Source organism: Thermobia domestica, chromosome 4 (assembly GCF_964235325.1).
Source record: "Thermobia domestica chromosome 4, izTheDome1.hap1.1, whole genome shotgun sequence".
Taxonomy (NCBI): Eukaryota; Metazoa; Arthropoda; class Insecta; order Zygentoma; family Lepismatidae; genus Thermobia; species Thermobia domestica.
Window position 1 is genome coordinate 239633753 of NC_137457.1, and position 21913 is coordinate 239655665.

General features: G+C 37.3%; 1 protein-coding gene across 1 annotated transcript in view; it reads right to left on the reverse strand.

Annotated features, from left to right (window-relative positions):
* Positions 1 to 21913, reverse strand: part of LOC145683923 (uncharacterized) — a 443098-nt gene that overhangs the window by 133873 nt on the left and 287312 nt on the right. Inside the window, exon 10 of the mRNA XM_081755604.1 lies at positions 2622 to 2675. Within this exon, the coding sequence (XP_081611730.1) occupies positions 2622 to 2675 (54 nt within the window). The remainder of the gene's footprint in view (positions 1 to 2621; positions 2676 to 21913) is intronic.

Below are 21913 nucleotides of genomic sequence, written 5' to 3' on the forward strand. Positions count from 1 at the left end.
AACCCTGAGAAATCTACGCAGAGCGATTCTAAACAAAAGACGCGGCATGCTGACAAAGGGCATTGTCCTTCTCTATGGCAATACAAGACCTCACACTGCAGGTCAGACCCCTCGATTTGTTGGACAGTTTTGGCTGGGAAGTTTTAGACCATACACCCTACATTCCTGATCTTGCGACGAGCGTTTACCATCTGTTCCTCCATCTCAAACAACACCTCAGTGGGAACCGTTACAATGATGACGATGTGAAAACGGCAGTGAACTCTTGGTTATCGGAGCAGGCGGCAAGTTTTTATGAAGAGAATATTTTGAAATTGGTTAAGAGGTATGATAAATGTTTGAACAAACTTGGCAACTATGTCGAAAAATCGAGTAAAGTATGTACTTTCTGAAAATACATTTACTTTTTTGAAATAACACTTCGTTGTGTACTTGTGTTCAAACGGGCCTTACTTAGAAAACACACCTCGTATATATATATATATATATATATATATATATATATATATGTATATATATATATATAAATATATATATATATATATATATATGTGTGTGTGTGTGTGTGTGTATGTGTGTGTGTGTGTGTGTGTGTGTGTGTGTGTGTGTGTATGTATGTGTGTGTGTAGTAAATCCATATTCTAAGTGATCAAGCATGTGCCGCTCGACCATCTCCAAAAAAACATAATTATTTGATTAATGTTTATCCTATATCAGGGTACTTCAAATCCACAATTAATTATATTTTATAACATCCCATGGCAACGCAGCGGCTACCGCCATTTTGCATTTATTCGATTTCAGGCGTTTACGTTCTTTTGAATATCTCAGCGTGTACTTGTCCTACTAAATTGAAAATTGGTCGACGTCTCCAACTCGTACACAGCGAAAACTGAAATCTTTATATTTTTGCCCAAACCCACTTGAAGAAGGTGAAGTCAGGACCTACGGTAGCAACATTTTTGGATATTGAAGACATGTTTCGGAAGAGGAAACAACTGACGTAGAAGTCTGAATTTGCGTTTGCATGTATGTATGTGGTCCAGGGTCATATGTTAATACACAAAAATTTACAGACAATTAGCTGCTATCAAAGGCCTGGGGAAAATCGTGAAGATGGGGAAGTATGCCGATTTGGCACGTTTCATTTGTCCAATATATCCAATTGGCCTGGATAAAATTACCTGAAGTTTTGGGAATAGTTAGTTCTTTAGTATACCATAACACACAATAAAGCGCGTTTTGTGTTTTTGAGGAGAAGGGGTCAAAGTATTAAGTAATGACGTCATACTCTAGGAGGTATTTTATTCACAAATTCAACTGAAAATTCGTTGTTGTGAAGTAAAATAAAGTAGGATTAAAGGTTAGTCCAGTGGAGGCTCTCAAGCTAATTTTTTCCTCTAGTTGTAACTGTCTTGTCACACCCACAGTAGCACTGGTGAAGAATTCCGTTACAGCAGAAGGCGAGGAAAGTCAAAAGGCACACTTGACAAAATGTCGGTTAGAATTCATTGCTTTCGCTGTTTGCTTTATCAATGATGTTTAATTCTGTTTATTCTTCTTTCAACTGTCAACTCATGCAAGAGACTGTTGTCCTTTCGTTTGATCTTCATTCCGTAGTCAGTGTTTACAGAAAGTAAGTGTTCACTGACTTGGGAATGTAGATTCAATGAATGGACAACAGTCTCCTGCAAGATTTGAAAGTTAAAAGAAGAAAAAATACAATTAAATATCATTGGTATAGCAAACAGCAAGAGGAATGAGTACTTACGGATTTTTTGTCAAGGGTTCAATTTGACTTTCCTTGCCTTCTGGTGATAACGGATTTTTCACTTGTGCTGATGTGGGTGTGATAAGACAGTGTTACAACTAGACCCCATCAGGATTCTGCCGCCTATACTCGGACAATTTGTCCATGCCGACCATATACCGCGGTCGGATTGCCGGCGCCGGACGCCGGCATCTTTCAGCGCTATTTTCGACCGCGACGAATAGTTGCCTTGGCGAGCGGTCGGCAAACAGCCGGAAATGAGCATTAAATGAGCATACTGTAGGCCCTTATTTCACCTTCTTCAAGTGGTTTTAGGCAAAAATATTAAGAGATCAAAGTTTTAGCTCTGCACGAGTTGTAGACCTTGAGCAATTCTTAATTTGGTTGGACCAATACATGCTGAGACATTCAAAACAACGTAACCGTCTAAAATCGAAAAAAACGCAAAATGTCGTAGCTGCTGCCTGGCCATGAGATGTTTTAAAAAAACTTATTAATTGTGGTTGTGAAGTACCCTGATATAGGAAAAACATTCCTAAAAAATATTTTTTTAAAAAAGGTCGAGCGGAAATTCTTTTTTCCTCTATTACTTAGCATGAATTGACTATATATATATACGCAGAATTGACCGATTACGGCATGGCCTTAAATGGCCCTCAGAAAGAGGTACAAAGGTAACATAAATAAATCAGCTCCTACCCTTTTTAGGACTATCATTCACTAAAAACGCGTATTTCAAGTTGAAGAATATACAGCTGTTAACATAATATTAGCTACTAATACTCTTAAATTAATGTTAATGTTATGTAATGTATTATGTTTCTGAATATTTTAGTAAAGAAATACCTACTTAAAAATGGCCCTCTTGGACTACCAGATTTGGTATGGTCTCCAATTATATTCACTGAAACATGTAAAAAAATCAATGTTATTTATATTGACATTTTCGTAAATTTATCCCTTGTTATTAACGATGCTTCACTAACGAGTAAAAATACATTTTGCAAAAAAACGCTGCAATAGAACGAAAACATGATAAACTTGTTATAATGAATGCGTACTTAAAACCATAATTAAAATATGATAGTTTAGCATGTAATACAACGTTACTTGAAATAAAGTAATTTTCTTTTCTACAGTAAGCTAAAGAAAGGGTAAGTGAATGCATATAATACAATTAGTAACATTATACATTTCGCATGATGATTTCAAGTTGATAATATATACAAGGTGTATATGTTTTTTACTATCATTAACAGGTATTGTACATAATTAATTTTGCTAGATATAAAAGAAATTTGAGGTTAAGTCGTTACATTTAGATTAACAAAACGGCTTTTAAAATGAAATGATTATAGTCAAGGAAAAAATACAGAAGTTTCTGGAACAAAACTGGTTTAATATAAGTGCTGCCTGTTAAAGAGATGCGTTTCCTAATTTATGATCCTTGTTTTGAGTTTGAACTTCTTTCGCGATACCCGGTCTTTTCTTTCGTTTACTTTGTTCTCGGTTACGGATCAGAGTATCCGATTCTCTATTCCCAACCGGTGTATCTCATTCTGGGTTCTAAAGGGTGCGGCACGTAACACCGGCCCGTAAAGTGAACACATAAAATGAAATGTAATGTATTGAATATGATTAACTACAACACATAAATGAAATGTAATGTATTGAATATGACTACTCACTTTCACAGCAGCCTTCACAGCAGGTGCTGAAAGTGTCCTAGGCCCACTTCAACACACATGTGAGCACGATTGAGGAGATTCATATATACCCTTGTCAGTTTTTGTGTTGTAATGCTATTGGTGACATCCTGGATCCTGGTCTTGAGTTCTTCAATTGTGTGTGGATTTGTTTCGTATACTCCTCCCTTTAACAGTCCCCATAAGTAAAAGTCACACGTGGACAAGTCTGGCGACCGAGGAGGCCACAAGCCTTTGCTGATTGTCCTCTCTGGTGTAAACATCTCATGCACAAGGGACAATGACGCAGCTGATGTGTGGCATGTTGCACCGTCCTGCTGAAAGTAACATAACTGACGCTCCTCTTCGGTCAAGTGTGTATAAAACTCCTCCAGGATTCCCATATACACGTCACTGTTCACTGTCGTCTCAAAGAATATGGGTCTAATAACACGTGTGGCTGAAATGGCACACCAAACACCAATCTTCTCATCATGCAAGGGTAGCTGGTGGATTGCGTGTGGATTTTCTGTCGACAAATAAGGGTTGTTTTGGGAATTTACGTACCCAGACAGGTGGAACCACGCCTCGTCACTCATGATGAGCATTAGTGGATCCAAGAAACCACTGGCAACATTGCTCAACAGCCATGAACAGAAATGCACCCTCTTCTGCAGGTCAGGCTCCTTCAGTTCTTGCACAACACTTATCCGGTACGGTTTTAATTTCAGTCCCCTTAAAACACGTCTGCAACTTCTCTCACTCGCATGAACCTGTTGACTCAATCTCCTGGTTGACTTTCGAGGACTTCTTGTCATTATCTCCTCCACCTGCATCTTTAATTCAGGTGTGCAGACAGATGGTCGTCTGTTCCTGGGAGCATTTTGAACCGATCCTGTACCCCGCCATTTTTCAATCAATTCCTGAATGGTGCTTTTTGCTGGCACAGAACGTCCTGGAAATTTCTCCCGAAACAAATTCTTTGTTTTCACAAAAGATCCAGTGAGAATGAACCCTTCAACAATGGCAACACGCTCGGGTATCCAATACGGCATTATCACACACTGACACTCACCCGGCTTAACACAACGAGGCCTTTTTCTCAAGTGGTTTCGACAAGTTTCACTGGCTGTGGCTGCACGTGACTGCTGCAGGTCACGTAAGTCGACCCGACCTCGACACGCCATCTTTTGGTAGGAAGGTAGATTATTTAAGTGTTGCCAAAAACACAATATACCAGAATATTACGACGGGCCGGTTTTACGTGCTGCACCCTGTAGTACTGGCTACCAAAATCCAAGCTTTAGATCTGGGTATTTGATTTTCTCCGGATACAGAACTGGGCATGTTTGGAACCTGGCAAACCGTTTCCCAAATTTTCTGGCCATGTCTACTCTGCAGCATTCCGTGAATTACATTATGTTAGTTTTGAGAGAGTCCTATGGGAAACATGTTTCACTTTTCTTAGTAGAAACAACATAAGTATTATTGTTTCGGGGGGAAAAATGACAGAAATTTATAGACAAGAAAGTTGCATACGTGGTACAGTATGATAACATGATTTTCAAAACGCAGCAAATATATTCTTAATTTTGACTTCCAAGATCTCGATGCTCTTTAAAGAAATTAATAGCAATCCAGTGTTGCCAGACGCGGCAAGCAAAATTACATACACCTTCCGTCCAAATTGCACAATTTTACACACAAGCTGGAAGACAGTGCATACAACATTACACAATACATAACTACCTAACTATATGTATATTATGTCTAATGACGGACATACCTATACGTACACTCATGTCCAAAATGATTGTCGCATATCTATAACAGACTTGGTGCGCGAATATATTTGGATAATGACATCGCAGGGTACATTTAACACTCTTACTATGTGTATAATCGACAGAGACATGTATGTGGTAAATTTCATGACAAAAGATCTGTAAATAAGAACAATATAACGAAAAAACTTTTCTTGTCCATTTAGCAACATTTTGATGTACTCATTCTAATTTTCGTATTTATAATTTCACTTTCAACCATGAGCGCCGACTACGTGGGTGCTCCAGGGCTCCGGCACCCACATAAATAATCTTGTGGGTGCGCCGCACCCACAAGAATTTTACCTTGAACCCGGGTTTGAACCAGTTTCTCTTGCGTTTAAATCAGTCGTGTTACCGACTGAGTTAGGGCACCCCCAACTTATCCTTATAGTACCGGAATGTTTTACTTTCTCACAACGCAGGCCTTTATGACAATGTTCATAAAATATTTTAACTAAAAGTAAATCAATCAAACATCGAGACTTCCCTGAAAACATATAGGCTAATATGACCCGCCATTGATATGCACCCACATAAATCTTGGAAAGTCTGCGCCATTGTTTTCGACGTACTTAATGTTTTTCATTGGACATCAGCTGCTCTGTCGTTCATCGGTTTGCAAAATGGCATTTCCTTCACAAGTGCTGAGAAGACAAGACTTCTTATCACCTCCTGCTCATGTTTTGGCCAACATCAAGGGTCAACATTCATTCACATTGCTTGCTTGAACAAAGCGTCTTTGCTTGGGGATGTCATGACACTCGCCTCTGAAAAACAAGAAGTGAAGTACCAAGGAAGGAAGATAGGTTTTATCATACTGTAGAGAAAATAACAAGAGACTAATAATTATAACAAATAACTTGTTATTTTCTCTGTGGTTTTATTGCGCTGGCCTGGAGTCAGGCATTGGAGCTCGTAGTTTTCAGAAGGCAATTTTCAGGGGGGAAAATGGTGGAAATAATGAATATTTGAATGAAAGGAACTTCGTATAAATCATCAATGATCAAAATTTTTAATTGTGCCAAATTACACATAAAATGCACACAGATTGGCATTACACACAAAATGCACAAAAAGGCCAAAATTGCACACATTTTGTGCAATCACACACACATTGGCAACGCTGTAAGCAATCACACTTTTAGAATGTATTTATCTCAACATATATCTAATTGTTGCAAAGTTGAATGTAAATTAATATTCTTTCTTGAAACTAGAAATTATTATGTGGGTGTTAAATGGGATCCAAGTCACTTTTGTTCTGTCTTGAGCTACGATTCTTAGAATCCCTTCACAATACCGAAGTACCCTTTCAGAACACATTAAATTATCATTCCCTTATCTATATGGTTAGGGTAGGTTAATCAGAGCCACATCTATGCAAAATATGCGTGTAGTCACAAAGGTGAAACAAGACGAAATTTAAACCCTAATAAAATGAACTCAGCTTTTTGTATCTTTAGTTTTGCTTGTCTTTTAGGATTCAGAATATCAAGCCTGGTGACGATCGTGTAAATTAGGCTGAAATGTATGAAGCTTTCAAAATAAACAATAATGCATTTATTTTTACCATAACAATACACACGAATCCAAAATGAAATTGCAATTATTTTCCCTCTCTCCCGAGCCTCTTCTGAAAACATACTTTCGGATATTGTTCTTTCTTGGTAAGTATTTGTCAGACATGCTAATTGCAACACTCTAATTTCTTCCAAGTGTACGCCGCATTGAAAGATTCATAGTTGTTATCAACAAAAATTGAGTAAATCGTCACGTAAACGACTGAGATTATTATTATTATTATTATTATTATTATTATTATTATTATTATTATTATTATTATTATTATTATTATTATTAGAATTATAGATTAAGTTTGCTTGCAATAATCATTACATGCAAAAGCGATAGAAGTATGTAACTGCACTGAGAAAAATCCGTTTCCTGGACAGCGGTATACTGTACAAATATACGGAATCGTCTTGCTTACTACAGAAATCTGTACGAAACATACGATATCCGTATGTTACATGGGCACTACCCTTAGATGTTACATCCTACCGTTGCAGGATGTCGAATACACAACAGTTTTCCTTATATTATATACATATATGTATGGTACCTTCGTCAGCTATATGTCAAATACGTCCATTTGTATATGAGATCCTGATCGCCTCTATTGTTTCATACAGAAAGTACGTAGAGACGGAACACTTGTACAGAAAGTATTATAAGACACGCGTTTCCAGTTATACGTTTGCTGTATGTTAAGTCCTGAAACTTCAGGATTTACAAATGTAACATACGATATTCCGTACTCAACATACATTTTTTCCCAATGTGTTCTTTTTTGTTTGGCCTCACTTTTAATGTGATAGATTAACAAGTTTTTAGATGAAGGAAGAAATTATATTTGCTGTTATATTGAATCAAATATATGCGGACTAACAGCAGTATCTATTTTGTCTAAAGTTTGATAGCAAACTGTGTAGTTATTATCAAAATTTAAAGTTTCTCACTTTTCAAAAAACGTTATATTATTATATGAAAAGCAGACACTCGGCACGTCATTTAGGTAGTATACTTGTTACCAGATAAAAAAGGATGTGGCGCCATCTTGTTTGTTTACGTGTATCCTCCATAATATTTAGAGAAAGAATATATATATACATATAAACATCTTGCTCAAGAATATTTAGCTTGGTATGTATCAACTTGTCTCGGAACCTGGCATTAGAGATCACTTTTCATTTTAAGTAAATTGAGGGGAAAAAAAAAGAAAAATACGTTTACAAAAAAGAAAGATTAAATATAATACATTTACTATGAGTCTTTGCACGCCTCAGTAATATAACAACTGTAAAATCTAGAGTAACTGATGGTAGTTGTTCTGATACAGCTATTCTAGAGGTAGTGATATTTCTGCTTTGGAACTAGATACTTCGAATGCGAGTCCGTTGAAACAGTCATATATAAATATGAAGGATGATAATAATAATAGCTAAAATAACAGATGGAGTAAGAAATAGAATCGTCCTCTTAAAAATGCGAAGACGTATATTTGTGTGTATGAAGTGTTTGTGAAAGAACTGAAGCAAAATAGCAATTACAATGAACAATAAGAGGATAATTGTTTTCCGATAGTTATAAGAGTAGAGGAGAAGCTCAATGGTATTATTATTCATGAAAGTTATTCTGTTCTCTTCTTATGAAAGCTTTCGTCGAGGTTATATATTGCCGAAGATCTTGGAAATTCAGAATAAGTAGAGCTCAAAGTTATCAAAGTTCATTTCTTGATTGTCAAATTAGTGGAATGTTTGAATGATATGTTCAGAGTGTCTGCCCTGTCTCCATTTTCTTCCTTTGTTAATATGAGAAATAGTGTAATGTGTGATAGCCACCATTGTCATTCTGTCTGATGTTCCTGTACTAAGAATCTGAAGGAAGTTTGGATGGTTTTGTATATTGATTCTACTAGTCGAATCTTAGCTTTGTTAAATCCTGGCTAAACTGAAGTCATATTTGTCAGCTGAACGTCTACTTTACATATATCTCTTTCACAAATTATATACCTCTATAATCGGAAACACACTTAATTGTTTGCGTACTTCCACAAAACATACAAACACCAAATTTTGCATACTTGTTCTTCATGGGATGTGAGTAATGGGAAAATTCCGATATCACGAAAAAGGCGACATTTTCCATGTAAATGAAGTGTCGAAATTTTTCGTCGTTTTGAAATGCTGGTTTTTAGAGTAGTTCCGCACACCATAGAAACGTCATATTTTGTCAGGCAGTGAAGCTAGGAACATAGTTTATGATAGAAAAAAGAGCATTAAAATTCGTTTTCGTTTCGCGGCGGAAATCGAAAAAATGTGAAATTTGTAATGGCTGTATCTAGGAGGTAGAAATTTCGAGGTGATGTTTACTCTGATGCGTAGTTTGCGAATCCGCCTTTAAACTTGAAAAAAGTAGTCATGTTCGGTGTAAGAAAGTGCTAGGAATATTAAAAGGGGGCGTCTAATTCTACACAATTTGTAGATATGGTGGAATCACGAAATTGCGTTCAAGTGTGTAGACTACAGCGCATGTGAGGGGAAAATTCCGACATGTTGGAAAAGTCGTCATCTTCGATTCAAAATGGCGGCTCAAAAATTTGTAACCATGAAAATTGTAAGTTGTGCTCTTGGTAGGTAAGCCAGGTTTCGCTATGTTATTAAGGACGTAGTTCAGTTTAAGCGAAGAAACAAATCATTGGAGAAGTCGCCATCTTGAATTCAAAACTGCCATATTTTTGAATTGCCTTAATTTTTCCTCTTATGTGGTATCTTGAGGAGAATAGAACAAGCAGAATTCAACGTAGTAAGTTAGCTCCGCGGTAAAGTGTTTGGTTTCTGAGTAACAGGTCTGGGTTCGATTCCCCGCCGAACTTGTTTTATCTTGCGTTTTTTTTCTTATCACGTTGCTTTGTTTTATGAAAATAATTTCTGTTGGCATTGCGTGAACAAAATATTTTCGTTATTACAGACATAGACGGAAAGGATATATTTATACGCTAACTGTTGAGATGGTCTCGAAACTAGGCAGTATGTTCGTGTAAAGTTTCAAGACGATACTGAAGTATTTAATATCAAACATATGTAGCATTGGAAATGGAGCATCACCAGTGTCTCTATCGGAAGCAATGTTCGAGGGGGGGGGAGTATTACCCCGGGGGCACTGCTGATAACATTCTATTTGTTATTGTATTATATACGTATTATTTTGATCTCGCCAGGGGCGCTCTGAGGAGGCGGTGTTCCCCAAAAAGAGTCTGAAAGAAACAATGGGCATCTTTTTCACGATATAGTGTCCATACAAGACAACAGTACATTTTGTCTCGCGACAACAGTGTCTACTTCAAACCGGAAACGATTGCAAAATATCTCTCTCCCCTTTTATGTCCCTCGTTAAGATACCTGCGTATACCAAATTTGGAGTGAATACCACAAATGGAAAGTATAAAATATTAATTTTAAGGAAATACACACACATACAGGGACGTACGCAGGGGGTGGTTCCTGGGGGTCCGGACCACCCCCGAAATTCCAACTTTTGTGTAAATGTAGTCTAATTTTTGGGACAAGTTTAGGAATTTCAATATAAAATACACAGATATTGAGTTTGGACCCCTCCCGAAATAAATTCCTGCGTACGCCACTGCACACACACGCTCATACACACACACAAATGGGCCCCTCTTGAAAATTGTGTCGTCGGCAGCGTACATATTTATAATATATAAGATACGTGGGAAAGTGCCCCTTTCGATTTAATAGTTTTAGTTGCGGGTCCGGTTGGCATGAAATGCCGTATATGATAGTGTCAAGCTTATTTTCAATCACCTATGCTATAAAAATAAACTTTCCAAGAAAGAAAAAGTGACACAAAAACTTGGTGGGAATCGAACCCAGGTCTCCAGCCTAGTAGGCTCACGTCGTTCCCCTACACTACTCAATTCCTTAGATTCTGGAGTTCCTACCTACTGCTCACATAGTACTGGTACGTAGCGGGCCCGCGTCTCTGGAATTACACCTCTAAAATCGGAATAGTAATCGTGTTATATATGTGTTTTTTTAGGATGATTAAGGAAATGATGTCTTGTTATTTGATTGTAATAAGAAATTAGAATGACACGATTCTAGTACAATGTTCTACTAGAGTGTAGGAAGTGGTGTTGTTTAAGTTGCTATAAACAAATTTTTTAAAAGCCTCCAATAATATTCATATTCTAAATTACCTAGTAATTAAACGTCTTCGTTGAAACTATAAGAGTAAAGATACAGGAAGACTGTATGTAATTGTCCAGTATAAATAAACATTTCAGCAAGGCCTGCTGCCAATAATTACTTGTGTACCAAAGGACAGCATTATAATACAGTGTACTACGTTACTGTGCAAAAACTGGTGTTCAATCAAATGTTATGAACTAATGTTTAAAAAGCCTTAACAAAATTCATATTTGTAAATTACGAACAAATTTATTCTTCATAAAAATACAAGACGAGAGATACAGGTAGACTGCCAGAAATTGTCCAGTAAGTATGAAATATTTCAAAAAGTGTTGCTGCAGGTAATATGTACTACTATGCCGAAGGATTCCATTATAAGGGACTTTTCTATATTACAGTGCAAAAGTAGTGTTCTCTCAAATGTTACAAACAAATGTTTAAAAAGCCTCCAACAATAATCATATTTGTAAATCACCTACAAATTGTAGTCTTCATTGAAAATACAAGAATAAATATACAGGGAGACTGCAAGAATTTGTGCAGTATATATGAAACTTTTCAAGAAATCTTGCTGAGGTAATATGTACAACTATGCCCAAGGTTTACATTATAATCCACTGTACTACATTATAGTACAAAAGTAGTTTTCACTCAAATGCTATGAAAAAAATGTAAACAATCTCCAACAATATTCATATTTGTAAATTATCTAGTAAATTGTAGTCTTCATTGTAAATACAAGAATAAATGTGCAGGAAGCCTGAAATATTTCCCCACCCTTATATCACAGATATGAATTACTTTTCCTGCAGGTAATATGTACAATTAACTACAATGACACGAATATAATACATTGTACTAAATTACACTGCAAAACATAATATTAAAAAATGCTACGAATAAATATTTGAAAGGTTGCAAAAATTACATTTGTAAACAGTGAGTGTTTTCGCAAAATGCAAGGTTTAATAGGTAGGCTATTGGAAGACAGTGCTCGCTGTTTATGTTTGAGAAAATAAATTCTCTTATTGTCTCTAACATGTATAGGTGTGCGCAAAGTGTACATAATAAGCCACGCACATGATTGAGAGAGTAGAAGTAGTAATAGAGTTATTTCTAATAAATTGTGCGCTTGTTTTTCAAAGTTACATGGAAGGAATAATACCGGTTGAATTGAAGTATGTATTGGTAAACGGTGTCTACTGTAAAGGGAAGTGAATTCCTGAAGGAATAGTTTTCTAGAACATGACACCTCATGGCAAAGGCCTGACCGGGGGTCTGGGGGCGGAGCCCCCAGCGAGCTTTAGTGAGTTACACCTCTAAAATCGGAATAGTAATCGTGTTATATATGTGTTTTTTTTAGGATGATTAAGGAAATGATGTCTTGTTATTTGATTGTAATAAGAAATTAGAATGACACGATTCTAGTACAATGTTCTACTAGAGTGTAGAAAGTGGTGTTGTTTAAGTTGCTATAAACAAATTTTTAAAAGCCTCCAATAATATTCATATTCTAAATTACCTAGTAATTAAACGTCTTCATTGAAACTATAAGAGTAAAGATACAGGAAGACTGTATGTAATTGTCCAGTATAAATAAACATTTCAGCAAGGCCTGCTGCCAATAATTACTTGTGTACCAAAGGACAGCATTATAATACAGTGTACTACGTTACTGTGCAAAAACTGGTGTTCAATCAAATGTTATGAACTAATGTTTAAAAAGCCTTAACAAAATTCATATTTGTAAATTACGAACAAATTTATTCTTCATAAAAATACAAGACGAGAGATACAGGTAGACTGCCAGAAATTGTCCAGTAAGTATGAAATATTTCAAAAAGTGTTGCTGCAGGTAATATGTACTACTATGCCGAAGGATTCCATTATAAGGGACTTTTCTATATTACAGTGCAAAAGTAGTGTTCTCTCAAATGTTACAAACAAATGTTTAAAAAGCCTCCAACAATAATCATATTTGTAAATCACCTACAAATTGTAGTCTTCATTGAAAATACAAGAATAAATATACAGGGAGACTGCAAGAATTTGTGCAGTATATATGAAACTTTTCAAGAAATCTTGCTGAGGTAATATGTACAACTATGCCCAAGGTTTACATTATAATCCACTGTACTACATTATAGTACAAAAGTAGTTTTCACTCAAATGCTATGAAAAAAATGTAAACAATCTCCAACAATATTCATATTTGTAAATTATCTAGTAAATTGTAGTCTTCATTGTAAATACAAGAATAAATGTGCAGGAAGCCTGAAATATTTCCCCACCCTTATATCACAGATATGAATTACTTTTCCTGCAGGCAATATGTACAATTAACTACAATGACACGAATATAATACATTGTACTAAATTACACTGCAAAACATAATATTAAAAAATGCTACGAATAAATATTTGAAAGGTTGCAAAAATTACATTTGTAAACAGTGAGTGTTTTCCCAAAATGCAAGGTTTAATAGGTAGGCTATTGGAAGACAGTGCTCGCTGTTTATGTTTGAGAAAATAAATTCTGTTATTGTCTCTAACTAGTATAGGTGTGCTCAAAGTGTACATAATAAGCCACGCACATGATTGAGAGAGTAGAAGTAGTAATAGAGTTATTTCTAATAAATTGTGCGCTTGTTTTTCAAAGTTACATGGAAGGAATAATACCGGTTGAATTGAAGTATGTATTGGTAAACGGTGTCTACTGTAAAGGGAAGTGAATTCCTGAAGGAATAGTTTTCTAGAACATGACACCTCATGGCAAAGGCCTGACCGGGGGTCTGGGGGCGGAGCCCCCAGCGAGCTTTAGCGAGTTATATACCTCTATAATCGGAAACACACTTAATTGTTTGCGTACTTCCACAAAACATACAAACACCAAATTTTGCATACTTGTTCTTCATGGGATGTGAGTAATGGGAAAATTCCGATATCACGAAAAAGGCGACATTTTCCATGTAAATGAAGTGTCGAAATTTTTCGTCGTTTTGAAATGCTGGTTTTTAGAGTAGTTCCGCACAGCATAGAAACGTCATATTTTGTCAGGCAGTGAAGCTAGGAACATAGTTTATGATAGAAAAAAGAGCATTAAAATTCGTTTTCGTTTCGCGGCGCAAATCGAAAAAATGTGAAATTTGTAATGGCTGTATCTAGGAGGTAGAAATTTCGAGGTGATGTTTATTCTGATGCGTAGTTTGCGAATCCGCCCTTAAACTTGAAAAAATAGTCATGTTCGGTGTAAGAAAGTGCTAGGAATATTATAAGGGGGCGTCTAATTCTACACAATTTGTAGATATGGTGGAATCACGAAATTGCCTTCAAGTGTGTAGAGTACAGCGCATGTGAGGGGAAAATTCCGACATGTTGGAAAAGTCGTCATCTTCGATTCAAAATGGCGGCTAAAAATTTGTAACCATGAAAATTGTAAGTTGTGCTCTTGGTAGGTAAGCCAGGTTTCGCTATGTTATTAAGGACGTAGTTCAGTTTAAGCGAAGAAACAAATCATTGGAGAAGTCGCCATCTTGAATTCAAAACTGCCATATTTTTGAATTGCCTTAATTTTTCCTCTTATGTGGTATATTGAGGAGAATAGAACAAGCAGAATTCAACGTAGTAAGTTAGCTCCGCGGTAAAGTGTCTGGTTTCTGAGTAACAGGTCTGGGTTCGATTCCCCGCCGAACTTGTTTTATCTTGAGTTTTTTTTCTTATCACGTTGCTTTGTTTTATGAAAATAATTTCTGTTGGCATTGCGTGAACAAAATATTTTCGTTATTACAGACATAGACGGAAAGGATATATTTATACGCTAACTGTTGAGATGGTCTCGAAACTAGGCAGTATGTTCGTGTAAAGTTTCAAGACGATACTGAAGTATTTAATATCAAACATATGTAGCATTGGAAATGGAGCATCACCAGTGTCTCTATCGGAAGCAATGTTCGAGGGGGGGGGGAGTATTACCCCGGGGGCACTGCTGATAACATTCTATTTGTTATTGTATTATATACGTATTATTTTGATCTCGCCAGGGGCGCTCTGAGGAGGCGGTGTTCCCCAAAAGAGTCTGAAAGAAACAATGGGCATCTTTTTCACGATATAGTGTCCATACAAGACAACAATACATTTTGTCTCGCGACAACAGTGTCTACTTCAAACCGGAAACGATTGCAAAATATCTCTCTCCCCTTTTATGTCCCTCGTTAAGATACCTGCGTATACCAAATTTGGAGTGAATACCACAAATGGAAAGTATAAAATATTAATTTTAAGGAAATACACACACATACAGGGACGTACGCAGGGGGTGGTTCCTGGGGGTCCGGACCACCCCCGAAATTCCAACTTTTGTGTAAATGTAGTCTAATTTTTGGGACAAGTTTAGGAATTTCAATATAAAATACACAGATATTGAGTTTGGACCCCTCCCGAAATAATTTCCTGCGTACGCCACTGCACACACACGCTCATACACACACACAAATGGGCCCCTCTTGAAAATTGTCTCGTCGGCAGCGTACATATTTATAATATATAAGATACGTGGGAAAGTGCACCTTTCGATTTAATAGTTTTAGTTGCGGGTCCGGTTGGAATGAAATGCCGTATATGATAGTGTCAAGCTTATTTTCAATCACCTATGCTATAAAAATAAACTTTCCAAGAAAGAAAAAGTGACACAAAAACTTGGTGGGAATCGAACCCAGGTCTCCAGCCTAGTAGGCTCACGTCGTTCCCCTACACTACTCAATTCCTTAGATTCTGGAGTTCCTACCTACTGCTCACATAGTACTGGTATGTAGCGGGCCCGCGTCTCTGGAATTATATACCTCTATAATCGGAAACACACTTAATTGTTTGCGTACTTCCACAAAACATACAAACACCAAATTTTGCATACTTGTTCTTCATGGGATGTGAGTAATGGGAAAATTCCGATATCACGAAAAAGGCGACATTTTCCATGTAAATGAAGTGTCGAAATTTTTCGTCGTTTTGAAATGCTGGTTTTTAGAGTAGTTCCGCACAGCATAGAAACGTCATATTTTGTCAGGCAGTGAAGCTAGGAACATAGTTTATGATAGAAAAAAGAGCATTAAAATTCGTTTTCGTTTCGCGGCGCAAATCGAAAAAATGTGAAATTTGTAATGGCTGTATCTAGGAGGTAGAAATTTCGAGGTGATGTTTATTCTGATGCGTAGTTTGCGAATCTGCCCTTAAACTTGAAAAAATAGTCATGTTCGGTGTAAGAAAGTGCTAGGAATATTATAAGGGGGCGTCTAATTCTACACAATTTGTAGATATGGTGGAATCACGAAATTGCCTTCAAGTGTGTAGAGTACAGCGCATGTGAGGGGAAAATTCCGACATGTTGGAAAAGTCGTCATCTTCGATTCAAAATGGCGGCTCAAAAATTTGTAACCATGAAAATTGTAAGTTGTGCTCTTGGTAGGTAAGCCAGGTTTCGCTATGTTATTAAGGACGTAGTTCAGTTTAAGCGAAGAAACAAATCATTGGAGAAGTCGCCATCTTGAATTCAAAACTGCCATATTTTTGAATTGCCTTAATTTTTCCTCTTATGTGGTATATTGAGGAGAATAGAACAAGCAGAATTCAACGTAGTAAGTTAGCTCCGCGGTAAAGTGTCTGGTTTCTGAGTAACAGGTCTGGGTTCGATTCCCCGCCGAACTTGTTTTATCTTGAGTTTTTTTTCTTATCACGTTGCTTTGTTTTATGAAAATAATTTCTGTTGGCATTGCGTGAACAAAATATTTTCGTTATTACAGACATAGACGGAAAGGATATATTTATACGCTAACTGTTGAGATGGTCTCGAAACTAGGCAGTATGTTCGTGTAAAGTTTCAAGACGATACTGAAGTATTTAATATCAAACATATGTAGCATTGGAAATGGAGCATCACCAGTGTCTCTATCGGAAGCAATGTTCAAGGGGGGGGGAGTATTACCCCGGGGGCACTGCTGATAACATTCTATTTGTTATTGTATTATATACGTATTATTTTGATCTCGCCAGGGGCGCTCTGAGGAGGCGGTGTTCCCCAAAAAGAGTCTGAAAGAAACAATGGGCATCTTTTTCACGATATAGTGTCCATACAAGACAACAATACATTTTGTCTCGCGACAACAGTGTCTACTTCAAACTGGAAACGATTGCAAAATATCTCTCTCCCCTTTTATGTCCCTCGTTAAGATTCCTGCGTATACCAAATTTGGAGTGAATACCACAAATGGAAAGTATAAAATATTAATTTTAAGGAAATACACACACATACAGGGACGTACGCAGGGGGTGGTTCCTGGGGGTCCGGACCACCCCCGAAATTCCAACTTTTGTGTAAATGTAGTCTAATTTTTGGGACAAGTTTAGGAATTTCAATATAAAATACACAGATATTGAGTTTGGACCCCTCCCGAAATAAATTCCTGCGTACGCCACTGCACACACACGCTCATACACACACACAAATGGGCCCCTCTTGAAAATTGTCTCGTCGGCAGCGTACATATTTATAATATATAAGATACGTGGGAAAGTGCCCCTTTCGATTTAATAGTTTTAGTTGCGGGTCCGGTTGGCATGAAATGCCGTATATGATAGTGTCAAGCTTATTTTCAATCACCTATGCTATAAAAATAAATTTTCCAAGAAAGAGAAAGTGACACAAAAACTTGGTGGGAATCGAACCCAGGTCTCCAGCCTAGTAGGCTCACGTCGTTCCCCTACACTACTCAATTCCTTAGATTCTGGAGTTCCTACCTACTGCTCACATAGTACTGGTACGTAGCGGGCCCGCGTCTCTGGAATTATATACCTCTATAATCGGAAACACACTTAATTGTTTGCGTACTTCCACAAAACATACAAACACCAAATTTTGCATACTTGTTCTTCATGGGATGTGAGTAATGGGAAAATTCCGATATCACGAAAAAGGCGACATTTTCCATGTAAATGAAGTGTCGAAATTTTTCGTCGTTTTGAAATGCTGGTTTTTAGAGTAGTTCCGCACACCATAGAAACGTCATATTTTGTCAGGCAGTGAAGCTAGAAACATAGTTTATGATAGAAAAAAGAGCATTAAAATTCGTTTTCGTTTCGCGGCGCAAATCGAAAAAATGTGAAATTTGTAATGGCTGTATCTAGGAGGTAGAAATTTCGAGGTGATGTTTATTCTGATGCGTAGTTTGCGAATCCGCCCTTAAACTTGAAAAAAATAGTCATGTTCGGTGTAAGAAAGTGCTAGGAATATTAAAAGGGGGCGTCTAATTCTACACAATTTGTAGATATGGTGGAATCACGAAATTGCGTTCAAGTGTGTAGAGTACAGCGCATGTGAGGGGAAAATTCCGACATGTTGGAAAAGTCGTCATCTTCGATTCAAAATGGCGGCTCAAAAATTTGTAACCATGAAAATTTTAAGTTGTGCTCTTGGTAGGTAAGCCAGGTTTCGCTATGTTATTAAGGACGTAGTTCAGTTTAAGTGAAGAAACAAATCATTGGAGAAGTCGCCATCTTGAATTCAAAACTGCCATATTTTTGAATTGCCTTAATTTTTCCTCTTATGTGGTATATCGAGGAGAATAGAACAAGCAGAATTCAACGTAGTAAGTTAGCTCCGCGGTAAAGTGTCTGGTTTCTGAGTAACAGGTCTGGGTTCGATTCCCCGCCGACCTTGTTTTATCTTGCGTTTTTTTTCTTATCACGTTGCTTTGTTTTATGAAAATAATTTCTGTTCACATTGCGTGAACAAAATATTTTCGTTATTACAGACATAGACGGAAAGGATATATTTATACGCTAACTGTTGAGATGGTCTCGAAACTAGGCAGTATGTTCGTGTAAAGTTTCAAGACGATACTGAAGTATTTAATATCAAACATATGTAGCATTGGAAATGGAGCATCGCCAGTGTCTCTATCGGAAGCAATGTTCGAGGGGGGGGGGAGTATTACCCCGGGGGCACTGCTGATAACATTCTATTTGTTATTGTATTATATACGTATTATTTTGATCTCGCCAGGGCCGCTCTGAGGAGGCGGTGTTCCCCAAAAAGAGTCTGAAAGAAACAATGGGCATCTTTTTCACGATATAGTGTCCATACAAGACAACAATACATTTTGTCTCGCGACAACAGTGTCTACTTCAAACCGGAAACGATTGCAAAATATCTCTCTCCCCTTTTATGTCCCTCGTTAAGATACCTGCGTATACCAAATTTGGAGTGAATACCACAAATGGAAAGTATAAAATATTAATTTTAAGGAAATACACACACATACAGGGACGTACGCAGGGGGTGGTTCCTGGGGGTCCGGACCACCCCCGAAATTCCAACTTTTGTGTAAATGTAGTCTAATTTTTGGGACAAGTTTAGGAATTTCAATATAAAATACACAGATATTGAGTTTGGACCCCTCCCGAAATAATTTCCTGCGTACGCCACTGCACACACACGCTCATACACACACACAAATGGGCCCCTCTTGAAAATTGTCTCGTCGGCAGCGTACATATTTATAATATATAAGATACGTGGGAAAGTGCACCTTTCGATTTAATAGTTTTAGTTGCGGGTCCGGTTGGAATGAAATGCCGTATATGATAGTGTCAAGCTTATTTTCAATCACCTATGCTATAAAAATAAACTTTCCAAGAAAGAAAAAGTGACACAAAAACTTGGTGGGAATCGAACCCAGGTCTCCAGCCTAGTAGGCTCACGTCGTTCCCCTACACTACTCAATTCCTTAGATTCTGGAGTTCCTACCTACTGTTCACATAGTACTGGTATGTAGCGGGCCCGCGTCTCTGGAATTATATACCTCTATAATCGGAAACACACTTAATTGTTTGCGTACTTCCACAAAACATACAAACACCAAATTTTGCATACTTGTTCTTCATGGGATGTGAGTAATGGGAAAATTCCGATATCACGAAAAAGGCGACATTTTCCATGTAAATGAAGTGTCGAAATTTTTCGTCGTTTTGAAATGCTGGTTTTTAGAGTAGTTCCGCACACCATAGAAACGTCATATTTTGTCAGGCTGTGAAGCTAGGAACATAGTTTATGATAGAAAAAAGAGCATTAAAATTCGTTTTCGTTTCGCGGCGCAAATCGAAAAAATGTGAAATTTGTAATGGCTGTATCTAGGAGGTAGAAATTTCGAGGTGATGTTTATTCTGATGCGTAGTTTGCGAATCCGCCTTTAAACTTGAAAAAAGTAGTCATGTTCGGTGTAAGAAAGTGCTAGGAATATTAAAAGGGGGCGTCTAATTCTACACAATTTGTAGATATGGTGGAATCACGAAATTGCGTTCAAGTGTGTAGAGTACAGCGCATGTGAGGGGAAAATTCCGACATGTTGGAAAAGTCGTCATCTTCGATTCAAAATGGCGGCTCAAAAATTTGTAACCATGAAAATTGTAAGTTGTGCTCTTGGTAGGTAAGCCAGGTTTCGCTATGTTATTAAGGACGTAGTTCAGTTTAAGCGAAGAAACAAATCATTGGAGAAGTCGCCATCTTGAATTCAAAACTGCCATATTTTTGAATTGCCTTAATTTTTCCTCTTATGTGGTATATTGAGGAGAATAGAACAAGCAGAATTCAACGTAGTAAGTTAGCTCCGCGGTAAAGTGTCTGGTTTTTGAGTAACAGGTCTGGGTTCGATTCCCCGCCGAACTTGTTTTATCTTGCGTTTTTTTTCTTATCACGTTACTTTGTTTTATGAAAATAATTTCTGTTGGCATTGCGTGAACAAAATATTTTCGTTATTACAGACATAGACGGAAAGGATATATTTATACGCTAACTGTTGAGATGGTCTCGAAACTAGGCAGTATGTTCGTGTAAAGTTTCAAGACGATACTGAAGTATTTAATATCAAACATATGTAGCATTGGAAATGGAGCATCACCAGTGTCTCTATCGGAAGCAATGTTCGAGGGGGGGGGAGTATTACACCGGGGGCACTGCTGATAATATTCTATTTGTTATTGTATTATATACGTATTATTTTGATCTCGCCAGGGGCGCTCTGAGGAGGCGGTGTTCCCCAAAAAGAGTCTGAAAGAAACAATGGGCATCTTTTTCACGATATAGTGTCCATACAAGACAACAATACATTTTGTCTCGCGACAACAGTGTCTACTTCAAACCGGAAACGATTGCAAAATATCTCTCTCCCCTTTTATGTCCCTCGTTAAGATACCTGCGTATACCAAATTTGGAGTGAATACCACAAATGGAAAGTATAAAATATTAATTTTAAGGAAATACACACACATACAGGGACGTACGCAGGGGGTGGTTCCTGGGGGTCCGGACCACCCCCGAAATTCCAACTTTTGTGTAAATGTAGTCTAATTTTTGGGACAAGTTTAGGAATTTCAATATAAAATACACAGATATTGAGTTTGGACCCCTCCCGAAATAAATTCCTGCGTACGCCACTGCACACACACGCTCCTACACACACACAAATGGGCCCCTCTTGAAAATTGTTTCGTCGGCAGCGTACATATTTATCTATATATATAAAAGAGAACGTACAATTTTTTGTCCGCTCATCACGCTAATACGGCTGAACCAATTTCTTTCGTTTTTGGGGGGTTATTAGGATGTGGACCCTAGATGGTTTTTATCATATCACTTTAATTTTTAATTACCAGTGTCTTGAGATAATTGACCATTCAGGTGTCCATAACGTACAAATCCTTTGTTATTAGTTCATGATAGGTAAAAATAAACGTATTTATATGCAACCCGCATGACCGTGTCACTCGGCGGGTTAACATAAATGACAGGCGATATACAGCGGAAAATAG